The sequence below is a fragment of the Bactrocera neohumeralis genome, chromosome 2 (genome assembly GCF_024586455.1).
Source record: "Bactrocera neohumeralis isolate Rockhampton chromosome 2, APGP_CSIRO_Bneo_wtdbg2-racon-allhic-juicebox.fasta_v2, whole genome shotgun sequence".
Taxonomy (NCBI): Eukaryota; Metazoa; Arthropoda; class Insecta; order Diptera; family Tephritidae; genus Bactrocera; species Bactrocera neohumeralis.
Window position 1 is genome coordinate 7,123,464 of NC_065919.1, and position 23,137 is coordinate 7,146,600.

The 23,137-nt window shown below is 37.2% G+C and overlaps 1 protein-coding gene across 4 annotated transcripts in view; it reads right to left on the reverse strand.

The window, feature by feature from the left end:
- Positions 1-23,137, reverse strand: part of LOC126768063 (zwei Ig domain protein zig-8) — a 202,916-nt gene that overhangs the window by 19,134 nt on the left and 160,645 nt on the right. For all 4 annotated transcript variants that reach the window (XM_050485957.1, XM_050485976.1, XM_050485951.1 and 1 more), the window contains 2 exons: positions 9,676-9,836; positions 2,370-2,578 (listed from right to left, as the gene is read on the reverse strand). In XM_050485957.1, coding sequence (XP_050341914.1) covers positions 2,370-2,578; positions 9,676-9,836 — 370 coding nt within the window. The remainder of the gene's footprint in view (positions 1-2,369; positions 2,579-9,675; positions 9,837-23,137) is intronic.

The following is a 23,137-nucleotide window of genomic DNA, read 5'->3' on the forward strand; positions in this document are numbered from 1 at the left end:
TCATTCGATATACCCTAATTGGCTGTCATTGCTGAGGCTGACAGTCGTGCTGCTGTCGGTTAATAATAAATATGGATTAAATGCGGCTGAAATGCGACAAAGGAACAGGTGACTTGGCATTTGCACTAAGCCGATGATCAAACAAAAATGTTTGGCCATAAATGAGAGCAATCTAAAGCAACACGAATGTACGATTGTATTTGTGTATTTGGGTAAGCACATAAATTAATGTTAAATATGTATGTACTACATATACTAAATATGTTGCATAATACAAAGATTTATTGCTGAACGTTTATGATAATATGGGTAATGCTTTAACGAGATTGCGAGCTTATTTGATTATCTTGTAGACATTTCCTTAAGCATTCATGGAGAGGCTTTGAAGTACATATGTATATGTACTCACATATACTTATGTGAGTGTGTCATGCAGCTGACAGCGATAATATCTTATTTTGCATATATTTAAATAAATTTCAGAAAAATTTGAGTTCGTGCGCCGAAATTTATAAATATTATCTTAATTTCTTAAGCTATGTATCGAAAGATAAACTGTTTGAGTTAACGAGTATGCCTAAATATGTTTACATGTAAATTTCAGTGCTCTATGTAAGTGGTTTGTGAGTTAGACTTTTCGTCAAAACACAAAATATACATATGGTAGAGCGAGATATCCACTTATGCCAAATTTTAAATCATGGTATTGATAATTATGATGATAAATGATTGAAAACTGTTAAAATGCTCTGTAGTTGGTAGCTGATGGCTTCAAAACTTCATTATATTGGGTAGTCGAAAAAGACTTTTCGTATTTCTAATCAAACTTCAACATATTGTTTTTTTTATATTTATAAAAAACTGAACTGTATGAACCAAATATATACCATTGACGGACATAAATGACGATAAACTTGGCAATGTGTTTACCGGAAATCAAAGATCAGCCGAAATCATCATTGAAATTCATGAAAATGGAATTGAACATCTCCAAAACATCGATTTATCGCATTTTGACTGAACATTTGGGCTTACGAAAGATGTGTGCACGGTTTGTTCCGCACAAATTGACTGACGACCAAAAATTGATCAGAATCCAACATTCGAAGGACGATTATTTGACCAAAAATCACATTTTAACCATTAACCACTCCCCGTATTCACCTGATATGGCACTGTGCGACTTCCTCCTTTTCGGAAAAATGCATTTGCCCATGAAAGGAAAGCGTTATGCAGACGTAGAGGCCATTCAAAAGGCTTGCACCGGCATACTGGCGGCCATACCGGCAAACGAGCTAAAACACTCGTTCGTACTGAAGGGGTAGAAGACTATTTTGAATAAAATAAATTGATTGAATTGGTTTTGTTTTTTTTTAAGTCCTGTTTACTTTTTAACGCTCCTGGTATTTCAACTTCTATTACTATGTAAAACTTCTCAGGTTTCTCGGCGAAAAACTGCGACAAGTAATTTTCACAGGCTTCTCTTGAAGCCAACTTTACTCCATTAAGGAAGTTCTGCATTGACCGAAACAAATGTTAGTCCGATGGTGCAAGATCTGGGCTATATGGTGGATGCATCAAAACTTCCCAGCCAAGCTCTCCCAGTTTTTGCCAAGTCAACAAGTATGTGTGTGGTCTAGCATTGTCCTGATGGAAGACGAAGACCTCTTTGTTGATAAGTTATGGCTGTGTTTTGTCGATTACTTACTTCACTCTCATCAGTTGTTGACAGTAAAATGTAGACCCAATCATTCGACCACGCTGGAGCAGCTCATAGTGGATGATTCCTTCCCAATCCCACCAAACACTCAGCATAACCTTTCGAGGCGTCAATCCTGGCTTTGCGACCATTTGTTGAGTTTCACCACGCTTGTACCATGATCTTTTTCGCACATTATTGTCGTATTTGAACCACTTTTGGTCTCTTGTTTCCATTCGCTTCGGAAATGGTTCGATTTCATTTCGTTTCAGCAAAGAATCGCAGATGTAAACTAGGTCCATTCAATTTTTCAAAAATTTCAAAATATAGCGAATTTCTTTATTATTTTCACCAATTTTTTTCCAACACCATATGGTAAAACACAATGTGATTGGTAGCACTGGAGATATACGACTTCAACGACATCTATTGTCAAATACGAAAAGTCTTTTTCGACTACCCAATGCTATTTAAGAAGCTAACGTGGATTGTTGAAAAATGCAAAGATTTCCAAAAAAATTTCCTACTCAAAGGATTACAAATGTTAGATAGCGAATATCGGTATATAAAACTGATATAGTGTTTGGATGTGTTGTTGGGTCTCAGCTGAAGAAAATCAGCTACAAATATATTTCTATTTCTTATTTGTGTCAGCTGCTACTTCACTTACCGTACTATGGGCATCGCCTTCGATTTCGGGTATATTTCGGTCAACTTGTGTGCGATAACGTGTTGAATCGCTGGTGATTTGCTCCGTACTATGATACCACATAATGAAGGTGGGCGGCTCCAGGGCACCGCGTACGATACAGCGCAACACGACAGTGCTGCCAGCCTTCACTAAGCGTTCTGGTCCGCCGACAATTTCGGTGCGTGGCACTAGAATTAGAAAGGCACAAAAAAATTGTAAATATGAGTGCGAAATATTTATTTGCAATGATAGAAATGCTGAGGAGAATAATTTCGAGAAAAATACAGGTGAGCAGTGGCAGCAACGGCAGCTTGTCACACTTATAACAATTGAATGTGAAGCAATAAACTAAATTAACAGCTGCCTGGCACGTAGGACACGTACCACGACCACACCAAAGCACACATGTACACACACGCACGCGCAAGGCCGCATGTTCGATGAGGTGTTACATGTGCATTTCTAAAACTTTTCTGCCACCACACACTTGTCGAATAAATAAATATATTACATGTACATATATGTGTATGCGCGTGTGTGTGGGTGTGTAGTAACTCAATTGCGAGAAATAAAAACGGATGAAGATTTCGAGGATTTCACATTTGCAATGTGGCTGTAGCAATCAGTTGGCATTACGTTACGGTAGCGAAGCGCATCTGTTACGAATGCGCAAGTGAAATCTTTTTCGGAGAATAGCAGCTGTGGCATTAACACGTACTCGCAAAACGGAGAAGGAAGCGTGAATGCAAAATTTGCCTTGCTGACGTGCGCAACAACAAATCGTTTCATATACTTGTATATATGTCTATATGTATGTGAGTTTGCATGTGCGTTTCGCTATCTAGAATACCTAGCCTTGCATTGGTTGTAGTTTATATCAATCTGCTTGAGCACACTGGTGCCACAAGCACGGGTGTTAGTAAGTATGTATATATACAGGGTGTGCCAGGTGGTGATTTTTCTTTCGATCTCTTATCTTAACAATGATAGCGCTCTTCTGCTGGAAGTCTCGACAGATGGTGTCTAGCAAAGCTCTATGGTGCAACATTAGAATATATTGTAAAATTTTTTACGAAGCTCAAAGGAAGCAGTGTTTGAAAATGGTGGTGTGATTATCGAGAAGTTCGAAGGTTGTCAGTTTGCTGAAGTCATAGTCTGTATAAAACGCTGCTAGAATCAAGATTTCGCTTAACGGGCAACGCTAAGTTCACCATACAACTTTTTTGGTCCATGAGTTTAGCCCTTGGATCTTACTAAGATGCCGCTGCATATCCCACATCTCTATATCTTTAAGTGGTATCTTTCCTGCCAATGGTTGAGTTGTATTATTTTCCCTGCTGACGACATTAGTTAACCATCAAAGAAGTAAAATTTAATACCTTTTAGGAAATAAAAGTGAGAACATCCTGTTCTTAAGTTCAAATTTGTTCAAGCCAATGTTGAAGTGGATGATAAAATCAATTTTCAACCGAAGCTATTAACCCTTAAAAAATTCAAAAGATTACTCACAAGAATTTCGCTTCAATCGTTTATATGCTATAGTGACCCGATCTGAACAATTTTTCGCAGATTATACCACTGTCTCAGATAATGATCTATGCCGAATTTCTTAAAAATATTTCATCAATGATTTCTTATACAAACGCTTGCTTTCAATTGTCTAGTTTGTCTGGCAGCTATATGCTATAGTTGTCCGATATGCGCGGTTTCAACAATTGAGGAGATTCTTGGTGAGAAAAGAGTGTATTCAAAATTTTAAACCGATACCTCAAACACTGAGGTATTAATTCGCGTACATAACGATGTAAAGCGGCTTTTGCGGCTACTTAAAATTATTTATTTATTTAACCAACAAATATTTCATATACAATTCCCTTTTTCTTCTTTAGAAAGTAGAAAAACAACAAATGGTTTCAATAATTTATTTTTTATTTAACACCTATAATCACGTGGTCGTGAAAAAAGTTGCGTCACGCAGCTTAATCCGCATAATCACTTCACATTTCCGACATACAAATTGAATTTCCGCTTTGTCCTTTTTTCGCCATTCATGGCAGCATTGCTATTCAGCGCCGCATAGCCCGTTGTCATTATCATATTTGCATTTTTTGCGACACTTTCTCCGGAGCACCGCACATGTTGTGCGCAGAAAAAATACACTTTAATATCCATTGTGCCGCTCGCTGCCATTTACAACGACAAAGAGCTTGTCGCAACGACCACACGCTGTTTGTTTTTCAACTATTTATACCTATACGAGTATACTTACCTATATAATAATTTAAGTAGTATATGTATAGCTATGCATGTGTTGATAAGCATTGCTTTGTTCTCGCATTATCTACAGCAATACTCTGTGTGAGTCCAGAATGGCTGCGGTATTCACCAGAACAAGCAGATGAGAGAAAACATACAAAGTACCCTACAGGAAAAAGTTATTCTAATTTTCGATTTGACAGCTTAGAACGGCGTTCCGTTGTAACTGCCGAAAAAACATCCAGAAATTGTAAATTAATTCCCCGGGTAAATGTTATTTCAAAAAACTGTACTCCGCTAAGGTGGTAGGACTGTTCTTAATTATTATATCAAGTATGAGCGTAATCTGTCAACCAGTTTGTTTACAGCAGCTGCATAAGTCGGCACACCCCAGTGCTGCGTTGCCATTTTTATAGTGTATAAAAAAATCGAACAAATAATTTGTCTCAAATTTTGTATTTCTAACCAATTCGTTTAATTTTAGCAAAAAAACAAGCCTACGAGGGATACACACAAGGATGTGCTTAAAAATGCACATGTGAAATAGATGGCAAGAGAGATCTCGCGAGTCCGTTCGAATGATTTTGGTGGATATTTTGGGTAAGAAACGCGTTCTTGCTCGACTCGTCTCGTAAAAGCTGCTTTTTTTGTCAAAAAGAGCACTACTGAATTTAAATCCAAAAACGTAATGAATACCATCGATCAACCACAGTATTTACCAGATTTGGCTCCATGTGATTTTTTCTTGTTCTCCAAACAGAAATTGCCGCTCCGTGGAACCCGTTTTCAGTCGATAGAAGAGATAAAAACAAGACAAAACGTTAACTTCGGCTGCACCGAAGCTAATATACCCTTCACAGGTGCATTTCTTTTAGTAACTATGTGTTCAGTTTGTATGGAAGCTATATGCTATAGTAATCCGATCTGAACAATTTTTTCGGAGATTACATTGTTGCTTTAGAAAATAATCTATACCAAATTTGGTGATGATACATTGTCAAATGTGAAAGTTTTCCATACAAGAACTTGATTCCGATCGTTCAGTTTATATGGCAGCTATATGTTATAGTGGTCCGATATCGGCCGTTCCGACAAATGAGCAGCTTCTTGAAGAGAAAATGACGTTTGCAAAATTTCAAAAGGATATCTTAAAAACTGAGGGACTAGTTCGTATACATATATACAGACGGACGGACGGACGGACAGACAGACAGACAGACGAACATGGTTAAATCGACTCAGCTCAACATACTGATCATTTATATATATATACTTTATAGGGTCTCCGACCCTTCCTTCTGGGTGTTACAAGGAACTGAGGGCCATTCTAAAAAGTGTTTATGAAAAGTGTTTCGAGAAGTGAAAAAATCGTTGGTATAAATGCTTTATATATAGTGGGGATTACTTTGATAGCTACAAAATAAATCTTGATGAATAATTAAATAGTTTGCTTTTCATTTACAATTTTCTGGTAGCTTTTTGTCACAATGTAATTTATCGTAAGACCCTTATACTTCGACAAAACCTTTGAAAAATTTATTGAGACGGCCAATGTCAGTTTCGGCTATGAAGAAGAAGCCGCAGATAAGACCACCGCGATATTTCATTTTAAGTTTTGCAAAGGCTGAACAATGGAAGAGTAAGTGTATGTACATATGTTTCCATCTCACCCTGCTCCATATAACTTTGATAACTTGCGTCCGTCAAGATTTTAGACTTATCGCATGAATGGCTATTGGAGAATGTCCGAGAGGAACCCCTACTAATGTCGAAAGAACATCAGGCATTGCTTTATATTCAAGCCTCTAACTAAGAATTTTGCATATTAGATTGCTATTTCGGAGTGAGAAGGCAAATGAGGAGTAAAATCCTCTCTCGACGAACAAAGACCAAACTCTACAATGCACTTATCATATCGTCGTGCTATGTGGTGCAGAGACATGGACGATGACAATGTATGATGAGTCGGCGTTACGAGTTTTCGATTGGCTGCGGCGAATACCGCATTCGATGGAACTATGAGCTGTACAAAATATACGATAACATTGGCGTAGTTCAGCAAAGACAGCGGCTGCACTAGCTAGCCCATGTTGACCGGATGGAAGAGAACACTCCAGCTTTGAAGGTTTTCGATTCAATACCCGTCGGTGGAAGCAGAGGGAGAGGTACATCTTCCCTGCGTTGGAAAGATCAGGTGGAGAAGGACCTTGGAATCTCCAATTGGCGGCGGAAGGAAGTACGACTGGCCGCTTTTGTTAACTCTAAATGAGAAGAAGAAGTGTGCAACTGTGCCCTTGCCTTTTCTTTTCTTTCCAATCGCACTTTAAAGGGTTTTGAAAGTTTCAGTTTCAGCTACATTTATATCGGTTTCGAGTATTTATTTATACTAATTAAACTGTGGTTTGATATACTCGAAGCGTTGAAGTAGTCCCTCTCTTCCTCAAATATTGTAATGAAGCAAAAAAAAACACGAACCAATACAAATATGAACTCCTCCTATATTTATACTCACTCCCATCGACTTTCCCCATTCCCCGAATAGGTGGAAAGCAATTTGCATTTATAGCCTTCGTTTTGTCATTGGGACCCTCCTTTTGTGTGTTTCGCCAGTTTCACGCGTACGTTTTTCTGTATTTGATCGTTTGTTGTTGTTATTGAGAAACCAATGTTAAATCTGGTATTTCCGCTCGATTTCTTTTGCATATGTTTGCTTTTATTTTCAGTGTGTGTGCTTTCGGCAGGGTTGATCTTCGGCCGGCTTACGTGCTTTCCCTGCCTCATTTACGAGCAAATTACCTAAGTATTTGTGTTTCTGTCATTTACAGCATATTTTCCTCGGCTCATTTGTTTCGGTCACACATAGAGGTGTCTGAAGCCCTTGTGGATTTATTTCAAGCATGCATTGGCATAATTGTATGTATTGGGGAAGAATATTACGTGACCAGAAATATAATATTATTAAAGTGCAATGAATAAAGGGGAATAAAATTATAAGTAATGATAAAAAAATAATAAAATAACGAAATTTTAAATTTACTTAATTTGAAAACAAAAATTTAATAAAGTTAAAAAAATATGTTGCCGCTGGAGCAAGCAAGTAAAGGCTTAGTTAGGGGTAAATGTACATTAAACTTATTAGGGGTGAAATCTTGTGGGAGCAAAGAAAAATAGTAAAATTAGTGGGTTTGGATTTACATATCTTTTTGAAGAATTATTATTATTATTTCACTGAGTAAAGGTTAACTGTGAAGCCACATATCCCCAGGAGAATATGTAATGATGAGTTAAGTGCCAGCTGCTGGCACATTGACCACACACGCTTGCGTTTTAATATTTACCATAGAATAACTTTCAGAACTTTTTGGTGAACACACACAAATATTTAACAAAATAACAGTAATTTTGAAATTCTACGAAAAACCACTAAAAGTCAATTATCGGAACAACTACTGACAGCGACACACCCACTTCGAGCATTGCCCGAAGAAATATTTAGGAAACTTTTGAAGCGTTCAACACTTGCACTTTTCACACATGACCAAATATTAGTTGGAAGTTGAACTTTCATTTATTTTTCCCTTTTTTATTTATTTGTATATGTTGGCGCTTACTTTTGTTATATTGTTATTATGTAACTCCGAAGCTGAGTCCACAGCATCAGGCGAAGATGCTGAAGACATACGTGTGCTGGTGTGTTATTACTGAAAGCCACACACACCCAGATACAGACGCCAACATATGTATATGTACGTCGCACCCAAGCAGCGACTTCAACCGAAGCTGAACTAAATAAGACATTCTTGTATGTGCCATTAAATTCCTAACCGTTAGGGGCGGCGAAAAGTTTTCTTGTTAAAAGCTTTTGGCTATGCAAAAGTTTCTTTTGTCATGACCGTTAGGCAGTTGGACTCTGACTTTTCAATACATTCCAGCCACAATTAAAATTAAATTCTCCAAGTAAATTTAAATGCATGGCACCGCAATGCCGGCGCATTTGAGCTTGTGAATGAATGGTTGTGTTGGCATGTGTGTGAGTTTGGCGCTGCGGGTTCACGCATACGTATGTGGCGTAGGAGTTTTGCAGTCCTCAATTTTGATGAAATATGAAAAAACCCAAAGTCAGAATACCCTTAAATTATAAAAGGTCTCTTACAAGAACTTTGTTCGGTCAGTTGGTATGACAGCTTTCTGTTACAGTGAATCGATGCAATTTCTTTGGAGATTACAATACTGCCTTAGGTAATAACCCCTGCTAAATTTAGTGAAAATATCTCGTCAAATGAGAAGGTTTTCCATGCAACCACTTGATTCCGACTGTTCAGTTTGTATGGCAGTTATATGCTAAGTTTCTATATCTATATTTCAGATCGATATCTCAAAACTGAGGAACTAGATTATGTCTAGTCATCGAAAGAGTTATGGTACAAACTTAAGTCTAAATTTAGAAGCTGGAACTCATTACTTCAAGTCACATGTGTCACAGTTATTAATTTCTGAGATTGATTTCAGTCAAAGGCCTGAAGACGTTACTCTAGATCTGGCGTCCTATGAGGCATAGAGAGCCTAGCTGAGCTACTAGTTAAATACCTCTATTACTCGAGAAAACTAAAACTAAATAAAACTAGCTGCCCATAACCGAAATCAGTTCTGCCCTCCCTGGGCACTCAGTTCCGCGCTGGTTGCAAACTTATGCGATTAACTCTGGAAATATGTGAACTCAATTTCTGATAAATATTAAAGTGCATTTATGTGTGAGAAAGTATCACAGTAACATAGAAACAAATCGCTTGTGACAAAACAAAAGTGATAACAACAACACATAGTTCACAGGTGAACATGTGTTTGTGTACTGAGACCACACTTAACCTTTCCTAGAACGCCTCGTTTGCTTAGAATTGACTTAGACTCAATGGTTAAAGCCGCAAGCTGAAAGCAGAACTTTCTTTTTGCTTTCCTTCACTTAATTGCATAAGTTTTGGCTGCCGCTGCCCTCGCCGCTGCAATAAAATGAAAGTTGTTTGCAACTTACCAACCACTTGCAAGTGCACTCGGGCGCTAACTTTTGGCTCCGTTGACACTTGACACTCGTAGGCGCCCGCATCTCTTGCTTGTACGTATTTTATTTGCAGCGTCCAGAATTTGTCCGGTTGCTTTAGCGCCAGAAATCTTTGGTCTGCAATGAAGACGGCTCTGCAAATACGAAGAAAAGTCCAAATAGAATGAGTTCTAGTTCATTTTTTATTTATTCAAAGATATATGTGTTTACAAGATGTTATGTCAAATATTTTATTAAGACATTGTTCAGAATAATATATAAGGGAGAGAATATTATTAATTTAGGCTGCACTGACCACTTCAATGGGAGATAAAAAATAATGGTAATATATTCTATTTCTCAAATCAAAATATATAGTTTTATACTAAGAGCTTACCTAAAGCTTTAAGAATAATTCAAGTTTGTATACTCCAACAGATAATAAAACATAATTTCAGTGAGATCTCTACCAAATTGGGTTAAGTTATTCTATAATCTGGCTAGCTATACGATTCATACGATAATGAGCTGTACGAGAATCAAGAAACAGCGGCAGCGCTGGCTAGCTCAAGAATGTTTAGACTTCTCCTGAAAGTACTGCCATGTTGAGTGCCATTTGTAGGATATAAATTCGAGTTGATTTCTTGTACATAAAGTATTCTTTTTTAAGAGCTCAATGCATCAACAATAACTTAATAAAAATTTGGTCAATGATGCAAACTCAAAAATGTTTCACTTTTGGAAATTGTATCTGCCAATTTTTGCTAACAAAGGTTCCAGCTTTTTGTTTGCAGCATTCTAGACGATTTGGAGACAAATTGATCTCATATAAATTGTATATTGAAATTAAATTTTGTTATTATTTGCTGAAAAAGAAACTTTAATTCAATAAATCTTAAAGAAATTTTGGAACCATTTTATTGAATTCTGCGTAGAGCAAATGTGCCTCGCAAGAATTCTTATATAAAGTCATGGACATAATTGAACTAATTTCTGACTTTTTATAAGAAAGCTAGGACCGAAGTGATTATTTTCTGATTTCAGAAAGTGTCTTCCTCTTAACATATGCCTTTTCAGCGAACATGTCACTAGTATCTAGAACACATTTAAGCAGATATTTAGGATATAAAGAGACGCGTTGAAATTTTCTTTAAAGAATTTTTAGGTGCGCGTCACAGCTAACTATTTGCGGTGTGCGTCTTTGCTGTTCACCGAAAAATGGAAAATGCGTTTTATGGACGCCTTTCATCAGAAATCCTTTTTATAACGAAGCATGCAATTGAAATTTATGGACTTAAGCTTTAAAGTGTCTTTATAAAATATATCATTTCATCTTTTTGTTAGTAGCACAACATAATTTACTAGTAGTTATAAAAGTTTTCCGGTGATTAAAGCACCTGCTCTGATTTCAAACTAAACTGCTTGTAAAATCCAATGGATGTTTGCGTGATATTCACATGTGTAATAAAACTTTTCCAACTACTTTTGCTAATGCTTGAAGGCGTGAGCATTGAAATGCAAGCGACTAAGTGGAGAGAGATTATAAATTGCCTGCACATTTCAAACTTTTTTATGCTTATTAAAAAGCAAGAAGCAGACAAGTAAGAAATTTGCGCAATTTTTTGCCACCAATTTTCAAAGTTTATCGGTTATAACACAAAAGCTGCGGCAGTGGGGCAGGTGTGTGGCGGCGTACAAATATAGTATATGAAAAATGCATAAAAAATACGATAGAATAAAGAAACAGCTCGACAAAACTTATGTGAAGAATCTGGCAATATTCTTGTGCTTACACAATTCTCTCATTTTGACGATGAAAAAGTTTAGAAATTACTATAAAAATTGTTGAGGGAATTCGAAAAAAGCAGCGAGCAGAAGCAGAATACACCAAAGTGTATGTAAAAAGTTGTACAACAAAAGTGAAATCAAAATGAAAAAAAAACAAAATGAGACTACACAAGTACAACGAGTACAACGAGTATGAATGCTTGAATGCTCTCGTGCTTGAATGCCATGGGCAAAGCAGCCGCCGCAGTGGTTGAGGGCGAACATGTGAAATATGTTTTTTGATGCAACTTTCGGTCGGATTTTGTTTCGCTTTGTTGTGGCAGCATGAATCTAGATAAGAAATTGCAGCAAAAAAAGAACCAAAGAGAGAAAAAACATTTCAAGAAGCACCGAAATGAAATTGCAAGTCAACTAGAGCAGCAAAAGCCAGCAGGCGAATATTTTGCCATCATTGTTGTTGTTGCTCTTGTTTGGTTGACGCGACATTTATGCTGCTGCCATTTGCTGTATTTGCTATTGCATGCACTTGCATGTATATGTGTGTGTATGTGGCTATGTGGTCGTTTTGTATTGTTGCGTCGTGGCGAACAACTTGTAAGCAGGAAATGGCAAAAGTCATAAAATCACAAGTTTTATGAGCGCAAAAGGTCTAATCTCAGCAGGCGTTAAACTTGTTGGGACCCCATCAACCTCTTCCGCTAGAATTTAAGGGTTCACAGCAAACAAGCGCGTTGCTTACCTAATTGTGTAGAAGGGACAAAAACTGCGTATGTGGGAATTATTTGCATAAATATTGGCAAAGTGCTCAAATTTACGATTGAAAGGGGTGAATGTGCGTGTATGCGTGCCGGAAGTCAACACTTATGGATGTAGCGATTTACCAATTAAAATGGAAAAGATTTTTCAACCGTCATAGTTTCTGGAAACAATTTAACAAATCCAGATGTCCAGTTTGCCATTGGATTAATTGGAAATTGAGCCAATATCAATATTCATTGCTTTCAGCAACTCCAACTAGCATATATCCGTGCATTTCTGGAAGTAGTTTGTAAGGAAAGACACCTTGAAAATATTGGAAGTATGGTCTGAAATTCGAATAAACCTTTTTTCCCAGAAATTTTGAAAATTTTTATTGCAAGGGGTAAGATTAGTCTAATCAAGAACCATTGAAGAGCTTATTTTTTATGCCCTGAATAAGTACAAGTTATTGCCACGAAGTTTGGGACAGCGAGCAGGAAACAATGAAGATCCCATAAAGCATTTATGTAAATGATCAGTGTCATCAGCTAATGGAGTCGATTAAGTCATGTCCATTTGTAACATACCGTATATACAAAGGGCTTTCCAAAGTAAACAGGACTTAAAAAAAAAACAGAACAAATAGTTTTTTCGGCAAAATCAGTTTATTTTATTCAAAATAGTTTCCTTCTGCTTCAATACACGGTCCAAGAGCACGTCGAACGAGTGTTTTAGCTCGTTGGCGGGTATGGCCGTCAGTATGCCATTGCCAGCCTTTTGAATAGCCTCTACGTCTGCATAGCGCTTTCCTGTCATGGGCAGATGCATTTTTCCGAAATGGAAGAAGTCGCACGGTGTCATATCAGGTGAATACGGGGAGTGGTTAATGGTTAAAATGTGATTTTTGGTCAAATAATCGTGCTTCGAATGTTGGATTCCGAGCAACTTTTGGTCGTCAGTCAATTTGTGCGGTTTGTTCCGCACACACCTTTCGTAAGCCCAAATGTTCGGTCAAAATGCGATAAATCGATGTTTTGGAGATGTTCAATTTCATTTCCATGAATTTCAATAATGCTCTCGACTGATTTTTGATGAATTTACGCACAGTTTCGATGGAATTTCCGTTGATCACGGATTTTGATTGACCCACATGGTGATCGTCATTTATGTCCTTACGACCACTTTGAAAACGTTGAAACCACTCGTGCACTCTGCTACGGGTTAGGCAATCATCGCCATAAACTTGTTTCATCAATTGAAACGTTTCGGTAAAAGTTTTATCAATTTTAAAACCAAATTTAATGTTGGCTCTTTGTTCGAAGCTCATTTTCGCACCGATAACACAAACATACTGACACGTAAAACGCAATAACTTCACTTCCAATCAATGAAATGTCATGAAATTCTCACTGGACAATTGATAAAGATATTAGATTCCAACGCATCAGTCAACATATAGATGGCGTCACCAGAGGGCGCTAGATTCAAAAAGTTCTTTTTACATTGGAAAGCACCTTGTAATTATACCGGAACAAATCTCTCAGTTTTTTTAGATATCTAACAATTTTTATATAAAGATCCTCGAGCAAAAGCTTTCAATATAACTTTTTTAGTTTCAGAAACCATTTTTAAATTACAATCCAAGAAATATATACCCACCTCCGGTATTGCCTCTCGGTAACATCTATTGCCTCTAACGGAATTATCTAATTCTTCACTAAAAATTTTAAAAGTCTGCCAACTACAGCAACAATTAACACACTAAAATAAAATCAGGAAAGCGCTCTAAATACCAATAAACGTAAACGTATTTACAACAATTGCCAAGTCTTAATCAAGAATTGGAAATCACTTCAGGTCATAAAAGGCACTTCCTTGTAAATCTTTGCATACATGCAAAGCGGAGGTCACGAAGTGAGCGAGACTACACCAGCCACGGCTCTGCAATACAATTCGTGCTCGGCATAAATATGTTTGACTTCCATATAAAACTTAAAAGTGCTACAAGCAAATGCATAAAAACTCCTACAGCGTCTGCCAATATGCAATTGTATGTGTGTGCAGCAGTGTCTGTGAGTGTGTGTGTGTGGGCGTGCAATTTAGCGGAAATGTTGCAACGCAAACAAGCGGCTTAAGCGAAATTACATTCAGGCATATGTAAGCGATTTTCCACACTTAAGCGCAAACAGTAAAAATCGCATAAATTCACAACAACAATTGCCGGTATAAAAGTTCGAAATAAATAGCTTTGAAATCGCGTGTACAAGCAATAAAAGAAATTCCGTTAGGACTCTCAGCACTTATCCGCCGCTATTGTTTGTTGGTGTTTTGTAAACATGACCGGATTACTCTTTTGCATACAAAATCAATATGTGCATGTGTGCCGCATGTATAAGCATGTGTGTGTGTATTTATCTGAGCATCTCACGCGCGCTTCAATCGGAAACCAATAGGTGAACCAGAGCTAAATGCGTTGATTGGATAGCTGCGGTGATCTTCGTTGCTTTCTAGCTCAAGCTGAAAATTTACCTAGATGCTTTTATAGGCACTTATGTGCTGACGAAGCCCCTGTAAATACACGCTGGCCGAGAATCTAGGTTGTGGTAAAAGAAATTGATCTCACAAACCATCTGTCTCCAAGATAACTCGGGTGATCGACCCAAACCGGCAGTAACAACTTCATGGGCTACAAATGAAAGACATAGCTTCATATTAAGTTGAAAATATACACTTGGTTTCTGGATCCATATATTCCTGATTATTTACTCTTATTTAAGGTTCGCGCTCCCATAAATATGTGAAATTTCTTCTCAACTAAACTGGTAAAGCAGGGATTCTAAAGCATCGCAGAGGACTTGCGATATCTCTAGAAACTTTCGAAAGAAGCTAGTATTGAAAATTTTCGTCGATGATTCCCGAAGGCCCTCATTGAGAGACAGATCAGTTAGATGATTAGCAAATGCTATATAATATCTAATATAAATGAAATACTTTTGCAAGAACTGGTGAGTATAATAGACAAGTTTAGAGAATTAGTTTATGCATCCTAAATTTGTCAACTTTTCATCTTGGACCACAAATAATTCTTTTCTGCTTAACTAAAAGCCGCAAAGCAATTAAAAACAGATTCATTTGATACAAATTCAGAAAGCTTTGTAAAGTAAAACCTCCTTGTCCATAAGTAAAAAGAATAAATGCGAACATGACACACAAAACCAGAATGATATTCTAAAATATACTGAAAAAATTTTTAACCAGCAAAAGTGAATATATATTACATATGTATATAGTATGCAGTTTATATTAACAACACATAGCATATATGTGTACAACAGTGCTGAGCAATATAATGAAAGTATGAATCAAACAACAAGTTAAGAATATAATATCTCCGCGCTCTCAAAGTACGTTGGAGAACGCCGTAAACATAGAATCATACGACATGCACTAAAGTAATGCTTGCTAGATTTGTTGTGGGAAAGAGAGAGAAAGATAGAGAGAGTTTTAAGACCGGGTCAAAGGACTTTGTTAAATGAACTAGAAGACAGCAAGAGAGAGTGATCGATAATCTAAATTGAGTACAAGGAACTTGGAACCCTTATTGACAAAATTAAGGAGTTTTCTGAAAAAAGGAGTCCTACTTTGGAAGTAATTAGAAGGAATACGCTAACGTTTTTTTTTTTTTCAAAACGACACTACAAAAGTAGACCGATAGGGGCAGCAAACGACGTCATATTTTTTCCCGCTCTTTTGACATTTCTCTTCAGTAAGTCTTGCCATTTTATCATGAAAAGATATACGATTCAACAAAGAGCCGAAATTTTTAAAATTTTCTACCGAAATTCGTAGTCAGTGGCCTCAACTTTAAGAGCGCTACGTCCAATTTATGGTCGTGTTAATCGTCCTGTCAGATCAACAATTGAGCGTCTAATGGAAAAATTTGAATTCACAGGCACACCACAAAATGAAGCCGCTTGATCACCAGAATCGTCCTATGTTCGTGAATTGGGCAACAACTTGAAAATGATCCGGATTTTCATCGAAAAATCAGCTTCAGCGATAGGGCCCATTTCTGGACAAATGACTTCGTCAATAAGCAGAATATGAGTCCATGAGTCACCATTGCATCCCGAAAATATTGCGGTTTGGTGCGTTTTACGTGTCGGCGGCGTCATTGGGCCATACTCCTTCCGTGATGATCAAGACCGGCAGGTTGCTGTGAATGAGAATCGTTCTGCTCGATGTAAATTTAATACTTTTTTCCCGAACTGGATAATATGGACTTGGACAATATCTGGTTCCAACAAGACGGCGCCACAAGCCACTCAGCGAATCTTACAATCGATTTTTTGAAAACCAAGTTTGGTGTATGTCTTATTTCACGAAATGGTCCAGTCAATTGGCCGCCTCGGTCGTGCGATTTCTCGCCGTTAGACTATTTTTTGAGGGGCTACGCCAAGTCTTTGGTCTACGCCAACAGGCCAGCGACGATTGATGAACTTCATACGAAATCGAACATGAAATTGCAGCAGTATCGATGATTTATGCTTGAAAACCACATCGAAAATTGGATTCAGCGTCTGGATTTCAGCAAGCATGCCTGTGGTGGCCATGCAAACGAAATTGAGCTCCATACATAATCGCATAGAATGCACTTTCACAAGAATAAAAAATTTCATTCACCTTTGTAGCACTTTTATTGAAAACCCCGTTATTTGCAGAAGAATTTTTACCTCAAGTGAAATTTGAAGACGATTTATTTGAGCAGGAAAAGACACATTCAGCGTATTCAGCAACGGTGAAAAAATCAAAATGGAAAACTCTTGATTGCATTTGAGTTTATCAATATCCTTAAACAAACACTGCTATTTTTTTGAACGCGAACGTAAAACGAATCAATATGAATTGTTGCCAACTTGGTACATATTGCGCATATGGCTTGGCTGTACATATATTATACATATATCAGTAAATACTAGGTCGGATTAGAACCGGTGTACGCGCAGAAATATTTTCATATGCAATGCAAAGTATGAATCTGATAAAGCTGGTGTATTTGGTGCATGTAGCATAGCCTTTGGACAAAAGTTGATGCAACTTGCTTTTTGGTGTTGTAACACATGTACTCCTATGCCGAGTTGTTATTATACGTGTTGTGTTGTCCCCTTCTCCAAACGATCAACATAATGAAATAGCACAGGGTAAAGGCGGCAAGGACAGCACAACTTCGTTTGCTGCATTTCCATTATCACGTTGCTGTTTCATATGCAGATTGTGGCCCGAAGCTTTACAAGCTCCGCTTCTCGACTTGTGCACCTTGCACCGCAACAGTGTGTGTGGCAGCCAACCGAATCGGTGATTGTCTGGCTAGCAGAGATTTCTCTGTGGCATTACATTTCGGACAACTTGGAAAGTATATAAGATTTGTTCTGTTTTCAGTGAGAATTCGGAATCGTGTTATTTTCCTTTGCAATGCCACAAACAACTGTTAGCGAACTGTACATACGCAGATAAGCAATCGTGTTTGTTGCCGTGCATAAATATGTTTGTAGTCGTGTATTTATGTGGCAACGTGTCTGAAAGCTTGCTTACATACACGCCGCTGTGACCTTTAAACTTGTGTGGTTTCGTGGCTGTTTTTGGAAGCCAGCTGAAAATTTTAATAAAATGCTGGCCAAAGGGAAAATCCACGCACCAAAAGATTTTCATTACCATAGCAGGTATATGCAGCTGCATGTGTGTGTGTGCATATGTTGCAGGGTGTGAAAGTGTTTGCTTTTACTTCTGTTCAGCTTGCAACATGTCGAACGGCCTGCTGCCACCTTGCCTGGTTTAGGCATATGGTATGAAAAGGTGTTGGTGTATACATGTTTGGCCTTGAAAATGTCTATTAATCAACTGTTACCTTTTGTGCGATCAAGTTTTGTTTTACAGATTTTAGACTAGTTTTACTGTTTTGATTGGCATTTTCCCACCAACGACATTTTACATTTTCTCTCCACGAAATCCTTAAGTTTCTCTACTATATGTGCTACAAGAAGTTATTTGATATTTGAGTGACATGAAAAATAGCTCACTGAATTGTTGGTTAAGCTTTAAAATTACATGGTGCATTCCAAAGTAAACAGTTTCGAATCTAGCGCCCCCTAGTGTCGCCATCCATATGCCGACTGGTGTGTCAGAATATGTATTTTTGTCGATTTTTCAGTGAGAATTTCATGACATTTCATAGATTGGAAGTGAAGCTATTGCGTTTTAAGTGTCAGTATGTTTGTCTTATCGGTGCGAAAATGAGCTTCGAACAAAGAGCCAACATTAAGTTTTGTTTTAAAATTGGTAAAACTTTTACCGAAACGTTTCAATTGATGAAACAAGCTTATGGCGGTGATTGCCTATCCCGTAGCAGAGTGCACGAGTGGTTTCAACGTTTTCAAAGTGGTCGTGAGGACATAAATGACGATCAACATGTGGGCCAATCAAAATCCGTGATCACCGGAAATTCCATCGAAACTGTCCGTGAATTTATCAAAAATCAGCCGAATTCATCATTGAAATTCATGAAAATGGAACTGAACATCTCCAAAACATCGATTCATCGCATTTTGACCGAACATTTGGGCTTACGAAAGGTGAGTGCACGGTTTGTTCCGCACAAATTGACTGACGACCAAAAGTTGCTCAGAATCCAACATCAAAAACGTCACAAAAGTCCACCAAATAATTTTGCATGACCGATGAGTGAAATTTTTCAAGATACCAGGCACACCAGAGAGATCAACTGCATCATATCATTCACTCTTTGCAAAGTGGGTGCTGCGATAGCTCGCTTTTGACCAAAAGCAACGACGAGTTGATAATTCGGAACAATGTTTGGAGATGTTCAAGCATAATAAATCCGAGTTTTACATCGATGTGTTGCAATGTATAACACTTATCTCCATAATTTCACTCCGAAGTCCAATTCACGGTCATCTGAATGGACTGCATGGAAAAATGCAACTGTCGCCCGGTAAGGTTATGGCGTCTGCTTTCTGGAATGCACATGGAATAATTTTTAATGACTACCACGAAAAAGAAAGGATCATCAACAACAACTATTATATAGCCTCATTAGACCGTTTAAAATACAAAATCGCCTAAAAACGGTCGCATTTGAAAAAAAGTGCTGTTTACCAAGAAAATGCATCGTGTCACCAGTCGGCGAAAACGATATCCAAAATCAATGAATTGAGCTTCGAATCCATTGTATTCACCTGTTCTGACTCCCAGAGACTAGAATGTTTGCTGGTAAGATATTTTTGTCGATGATCATCGAAACTGGGGCCTATTTTGAAGCCAATGACAAATCTTACTACAAAAATGGTATCGCTATAATTAGTGTATCCTGTATCTTGAAGGGTACTACGTTGAAAAAAACAGGAATTTTGCCGAAAAAATTAGCATTACAATGGTAGGCCGGAGACTTTTTAATTGATATGTTATATACATTATACGCATATACTTTCATTCACCAAAGTCTACCTAATTATTTCTATCTTAGAATGTATGAAAATCTTCTCCCTCTCTCTCTCTCTCTCTTTCTCTCTTGCTAGATTGATTTCGCACGAACAAGCCAGGAAAATCAATTTCAACACTTTTAAAAACTATTTGACGTAAAATACTTTGTCCGGCTTTTATTTCTTCTGTTTGCAGCGGCTCACTTCCAACTGACAGACGATGTGTCATTGATAGCTGATATCACTGGATAGTTGAGAAAACTTCTTGCACTCGCAGCGGTTGCCAAGAAGTGTTAGTAAAAGAGTGAGTGCCTAAAAATACATACATACATATGTACATACGTAAGTCCAGAAGTTTAAGGAAAAGTTAACTACGATATACAAAATTAGAAAAAATAGTAGATGTTTGCGTTAGAAAATCTATAAATGGGCTGAAGCTTAGTAATTTTTTTTTTTTTTTTTTTTGAAATAGGATGCATTTCGAAGTTTTTCACATATTGGAATTTTTGTAATAATTGTCTTGAAGCATGAATTTCAGGTAATTTTTTAAGTGTCGTAAAAACAAGAAAAAGCGTTAACTTCGGCTGCACCGAGGCTAATATACCCTTCACAGGTGCATTTCTTTTAGTAACTATGTGTTCAGTTTGCATGGAAGCTATATGCTATAGTAATCCTATCGGAACAATTTTTTCGGAGATTACATTGTTGTCTTAGGAAATAATAGATACCAAATTGGGTGAAGATACATTGTCAAATGTGAAAGTTTTCCACACAAGAACTTGATCCCGATCGTTCAGTTTGTATCGTTGCTATAGGATATATACCCTGTGCAGGGTATAAAATGGCAATTAATATTTTTATTAAAAAGATTATTAATCTATAATAATGTCGGAATGGCCGGAACTACGGAAAAGTGGGAATTTTTTTTTCACAAAATGGCGACTGCCTGAAAAAAAGTTTTTTTGCATCACTTTTTCCTTCTATTTCGAACTTTTTATAAATAATAAAAACAAAAATTTGAGAATGGGGCTAGTTCCAACCATAGACAAGCCTATGAAGAAGACTCTATAAAAATTTCAAGTAAATCGGTCTAATAGAACCTGAGAAATAGTAGATATCGTTCCGAAAAAGACAGTTTTGAGAAAGACGCGTTTAAAGTTTAGGAGACAATTCTAGTGAACACGGACGACACGTCACAAAATCGGCGGTATCTCCGAAAATAAGTCGAATTTTGAAAAATCCTTCCAAGGTCATATTTTTGAAAGTCTAAACTTTCAAGATACGCAAAAAAAAAAACGATTTTTGCAAAATCCTAGACACGAATGCCTCCTTAAGCTAGTAAATTTAGAGAAAACAATTTTAAAGAAAAAATCACTTTTACTTTTGCTTTGTAGCTTGATGACCTTGCCTGGCATAGAAAAGAAAGTTAAAGATAACGAGAAATGTCGTAGAAAACAGAAAATCTAATTAGAAGCAGATAAAAGTTCAACACATTGAGCTGAGACTGCGAATAAAAAAGTGACTTTTATCAATAATATTATTTTAAAATCAAAATTAAATTCACTATAAATTCGCTAACTTCAAACGGTGAAGTTCCGGTGTTTGTTGACAATTCTCTGCGCCCTGTTGGCTTTTTATTTTACAGTTACTTAATATTTGTTTATATGCTTCAGTTGAGACTCTTTAGCCTCTAATGGCGCATTCACATACAACTTTCCTCGCTTTGCTTGAGATTTCATATTTTTACAATGAAGCGGAGCAACCAAAGGGTATGCCAGAATGAACACTTTGCTTTCAGTGTTGCTCCTTAGTTAGATTACATGGGTTCACGGGTTTCAAAAAATCGAATTAAATTCTACAATTTTAGAATATTGTCTTATATTTTCAAGTTCATTCGAGTAATGGTTTCGGAGATACAGCCTTGAGAACTTGTGCGCTCGATTGGCACGATTTTTTGAGAACTACTCAATCGATCTTCATGAAATTTTACACAAAAACTTTGAGACATAGTTCTTAAAGATTTGGTCGAAGGATTTTTTTCTATTACAACTATTTGAAAAAAAATGTGGTGAAATTTTCTTTTTTTTTTTTGTAAAAATGTCTGCCAAAATACAATTTTCAGTTTTTATTCCTTCGTCCAAGTTCTGAGTTAAGGTTTTAACTAAAACAAGTATTTTTTCACTAGGGGTCACCGGAAATGGCGTCGCAAAGGCCGAGTTTAAAATATTTTTTTCCAAAAATTTCAGTATTTTGTTGTTAATAGTGTATGTTTGTGACAATAAAAAAATTGTTGAAAAAAGACTGTTTTTTGCCCGAAAAAATATAGTATGTGAACACGAAAAACACACATCGATCTTATTTGCCAAAACAATCGTCTAAGGCAAAGCGAAGCAAAAGTTCTATGTGAATCAGCCCTTAGAACTCAAGCTCTTTCATATTAATGTTTTCTTTCTGATGCTGCTCATTAGTAATCTCATTCTCTACTCTTTATCTCAGCAGCGTATTTGGAAAACATTTGGAAATATCTATTCCAAAGTTGCTCTACGATTCTCAATCTTCTCAATAGCATTTACTTTAATCGCTACCTACACGAAAGCTTACGCAATCCCATGTGTTTGAACGCACAGACAAGCACTCTCCCACATTAGCACAATTGCTGGTATCTATTTCAGGTCATCTTGCCAATTTTTTCAGTTCTCACTTTCCACTATTTCATTTTTCAACTACTTGCATTACGCCGTAATATGCTTACAATTGTCGGAGATGGAGGGAGCGTTGTCGCCAGTGTGTATCGAAGTGCAAGAGGAACCAATGAACCTGCCACATTATGAACAGTTAACCGAGCAAATGTGAGTAAAGTGCGCAGCATGCATGCGCTTTTCGTTTTGTTTTTTATGTATGTATGTATGTGTGTGTTTCAGCATGTGCGATTGTTTGCTCGTTGCTTGCTGACATCTGCCCAATACAAATGAAATGCAACACATACATACATACATACATACACACATGTGTGCACACCATCAGTGACATGGCAAACAATCAGCAACAATGGGCGAAAAATGTGAGCACTGCAAACAGTAGAAAAAGATAAGGGCAACAGCTGAATTGTTGACCGATAATATTCTTCACCACGTACATACTTGGCTAGATACACATATACATATATAAACATACACTTGCAACAGTGTTTGTAAACCCTTCTGGTATATTATATTTATATAACACAGTCTGGCCTTCTAGAGCACATTATCTTTGCTTGCTCCCACACACACACACAGCACACACACAGCCACACTCACAGACGCACACACACGAGCATTTACAGCCACACACTGACACTTATTGCCTTCGCCTCGCCGTATGTGTAACAGCATGTTGCAACTTCAAGGCTGCAATTTACTTCCGCTGTCAGTTGATTGTCTCAAGTTTAGCTC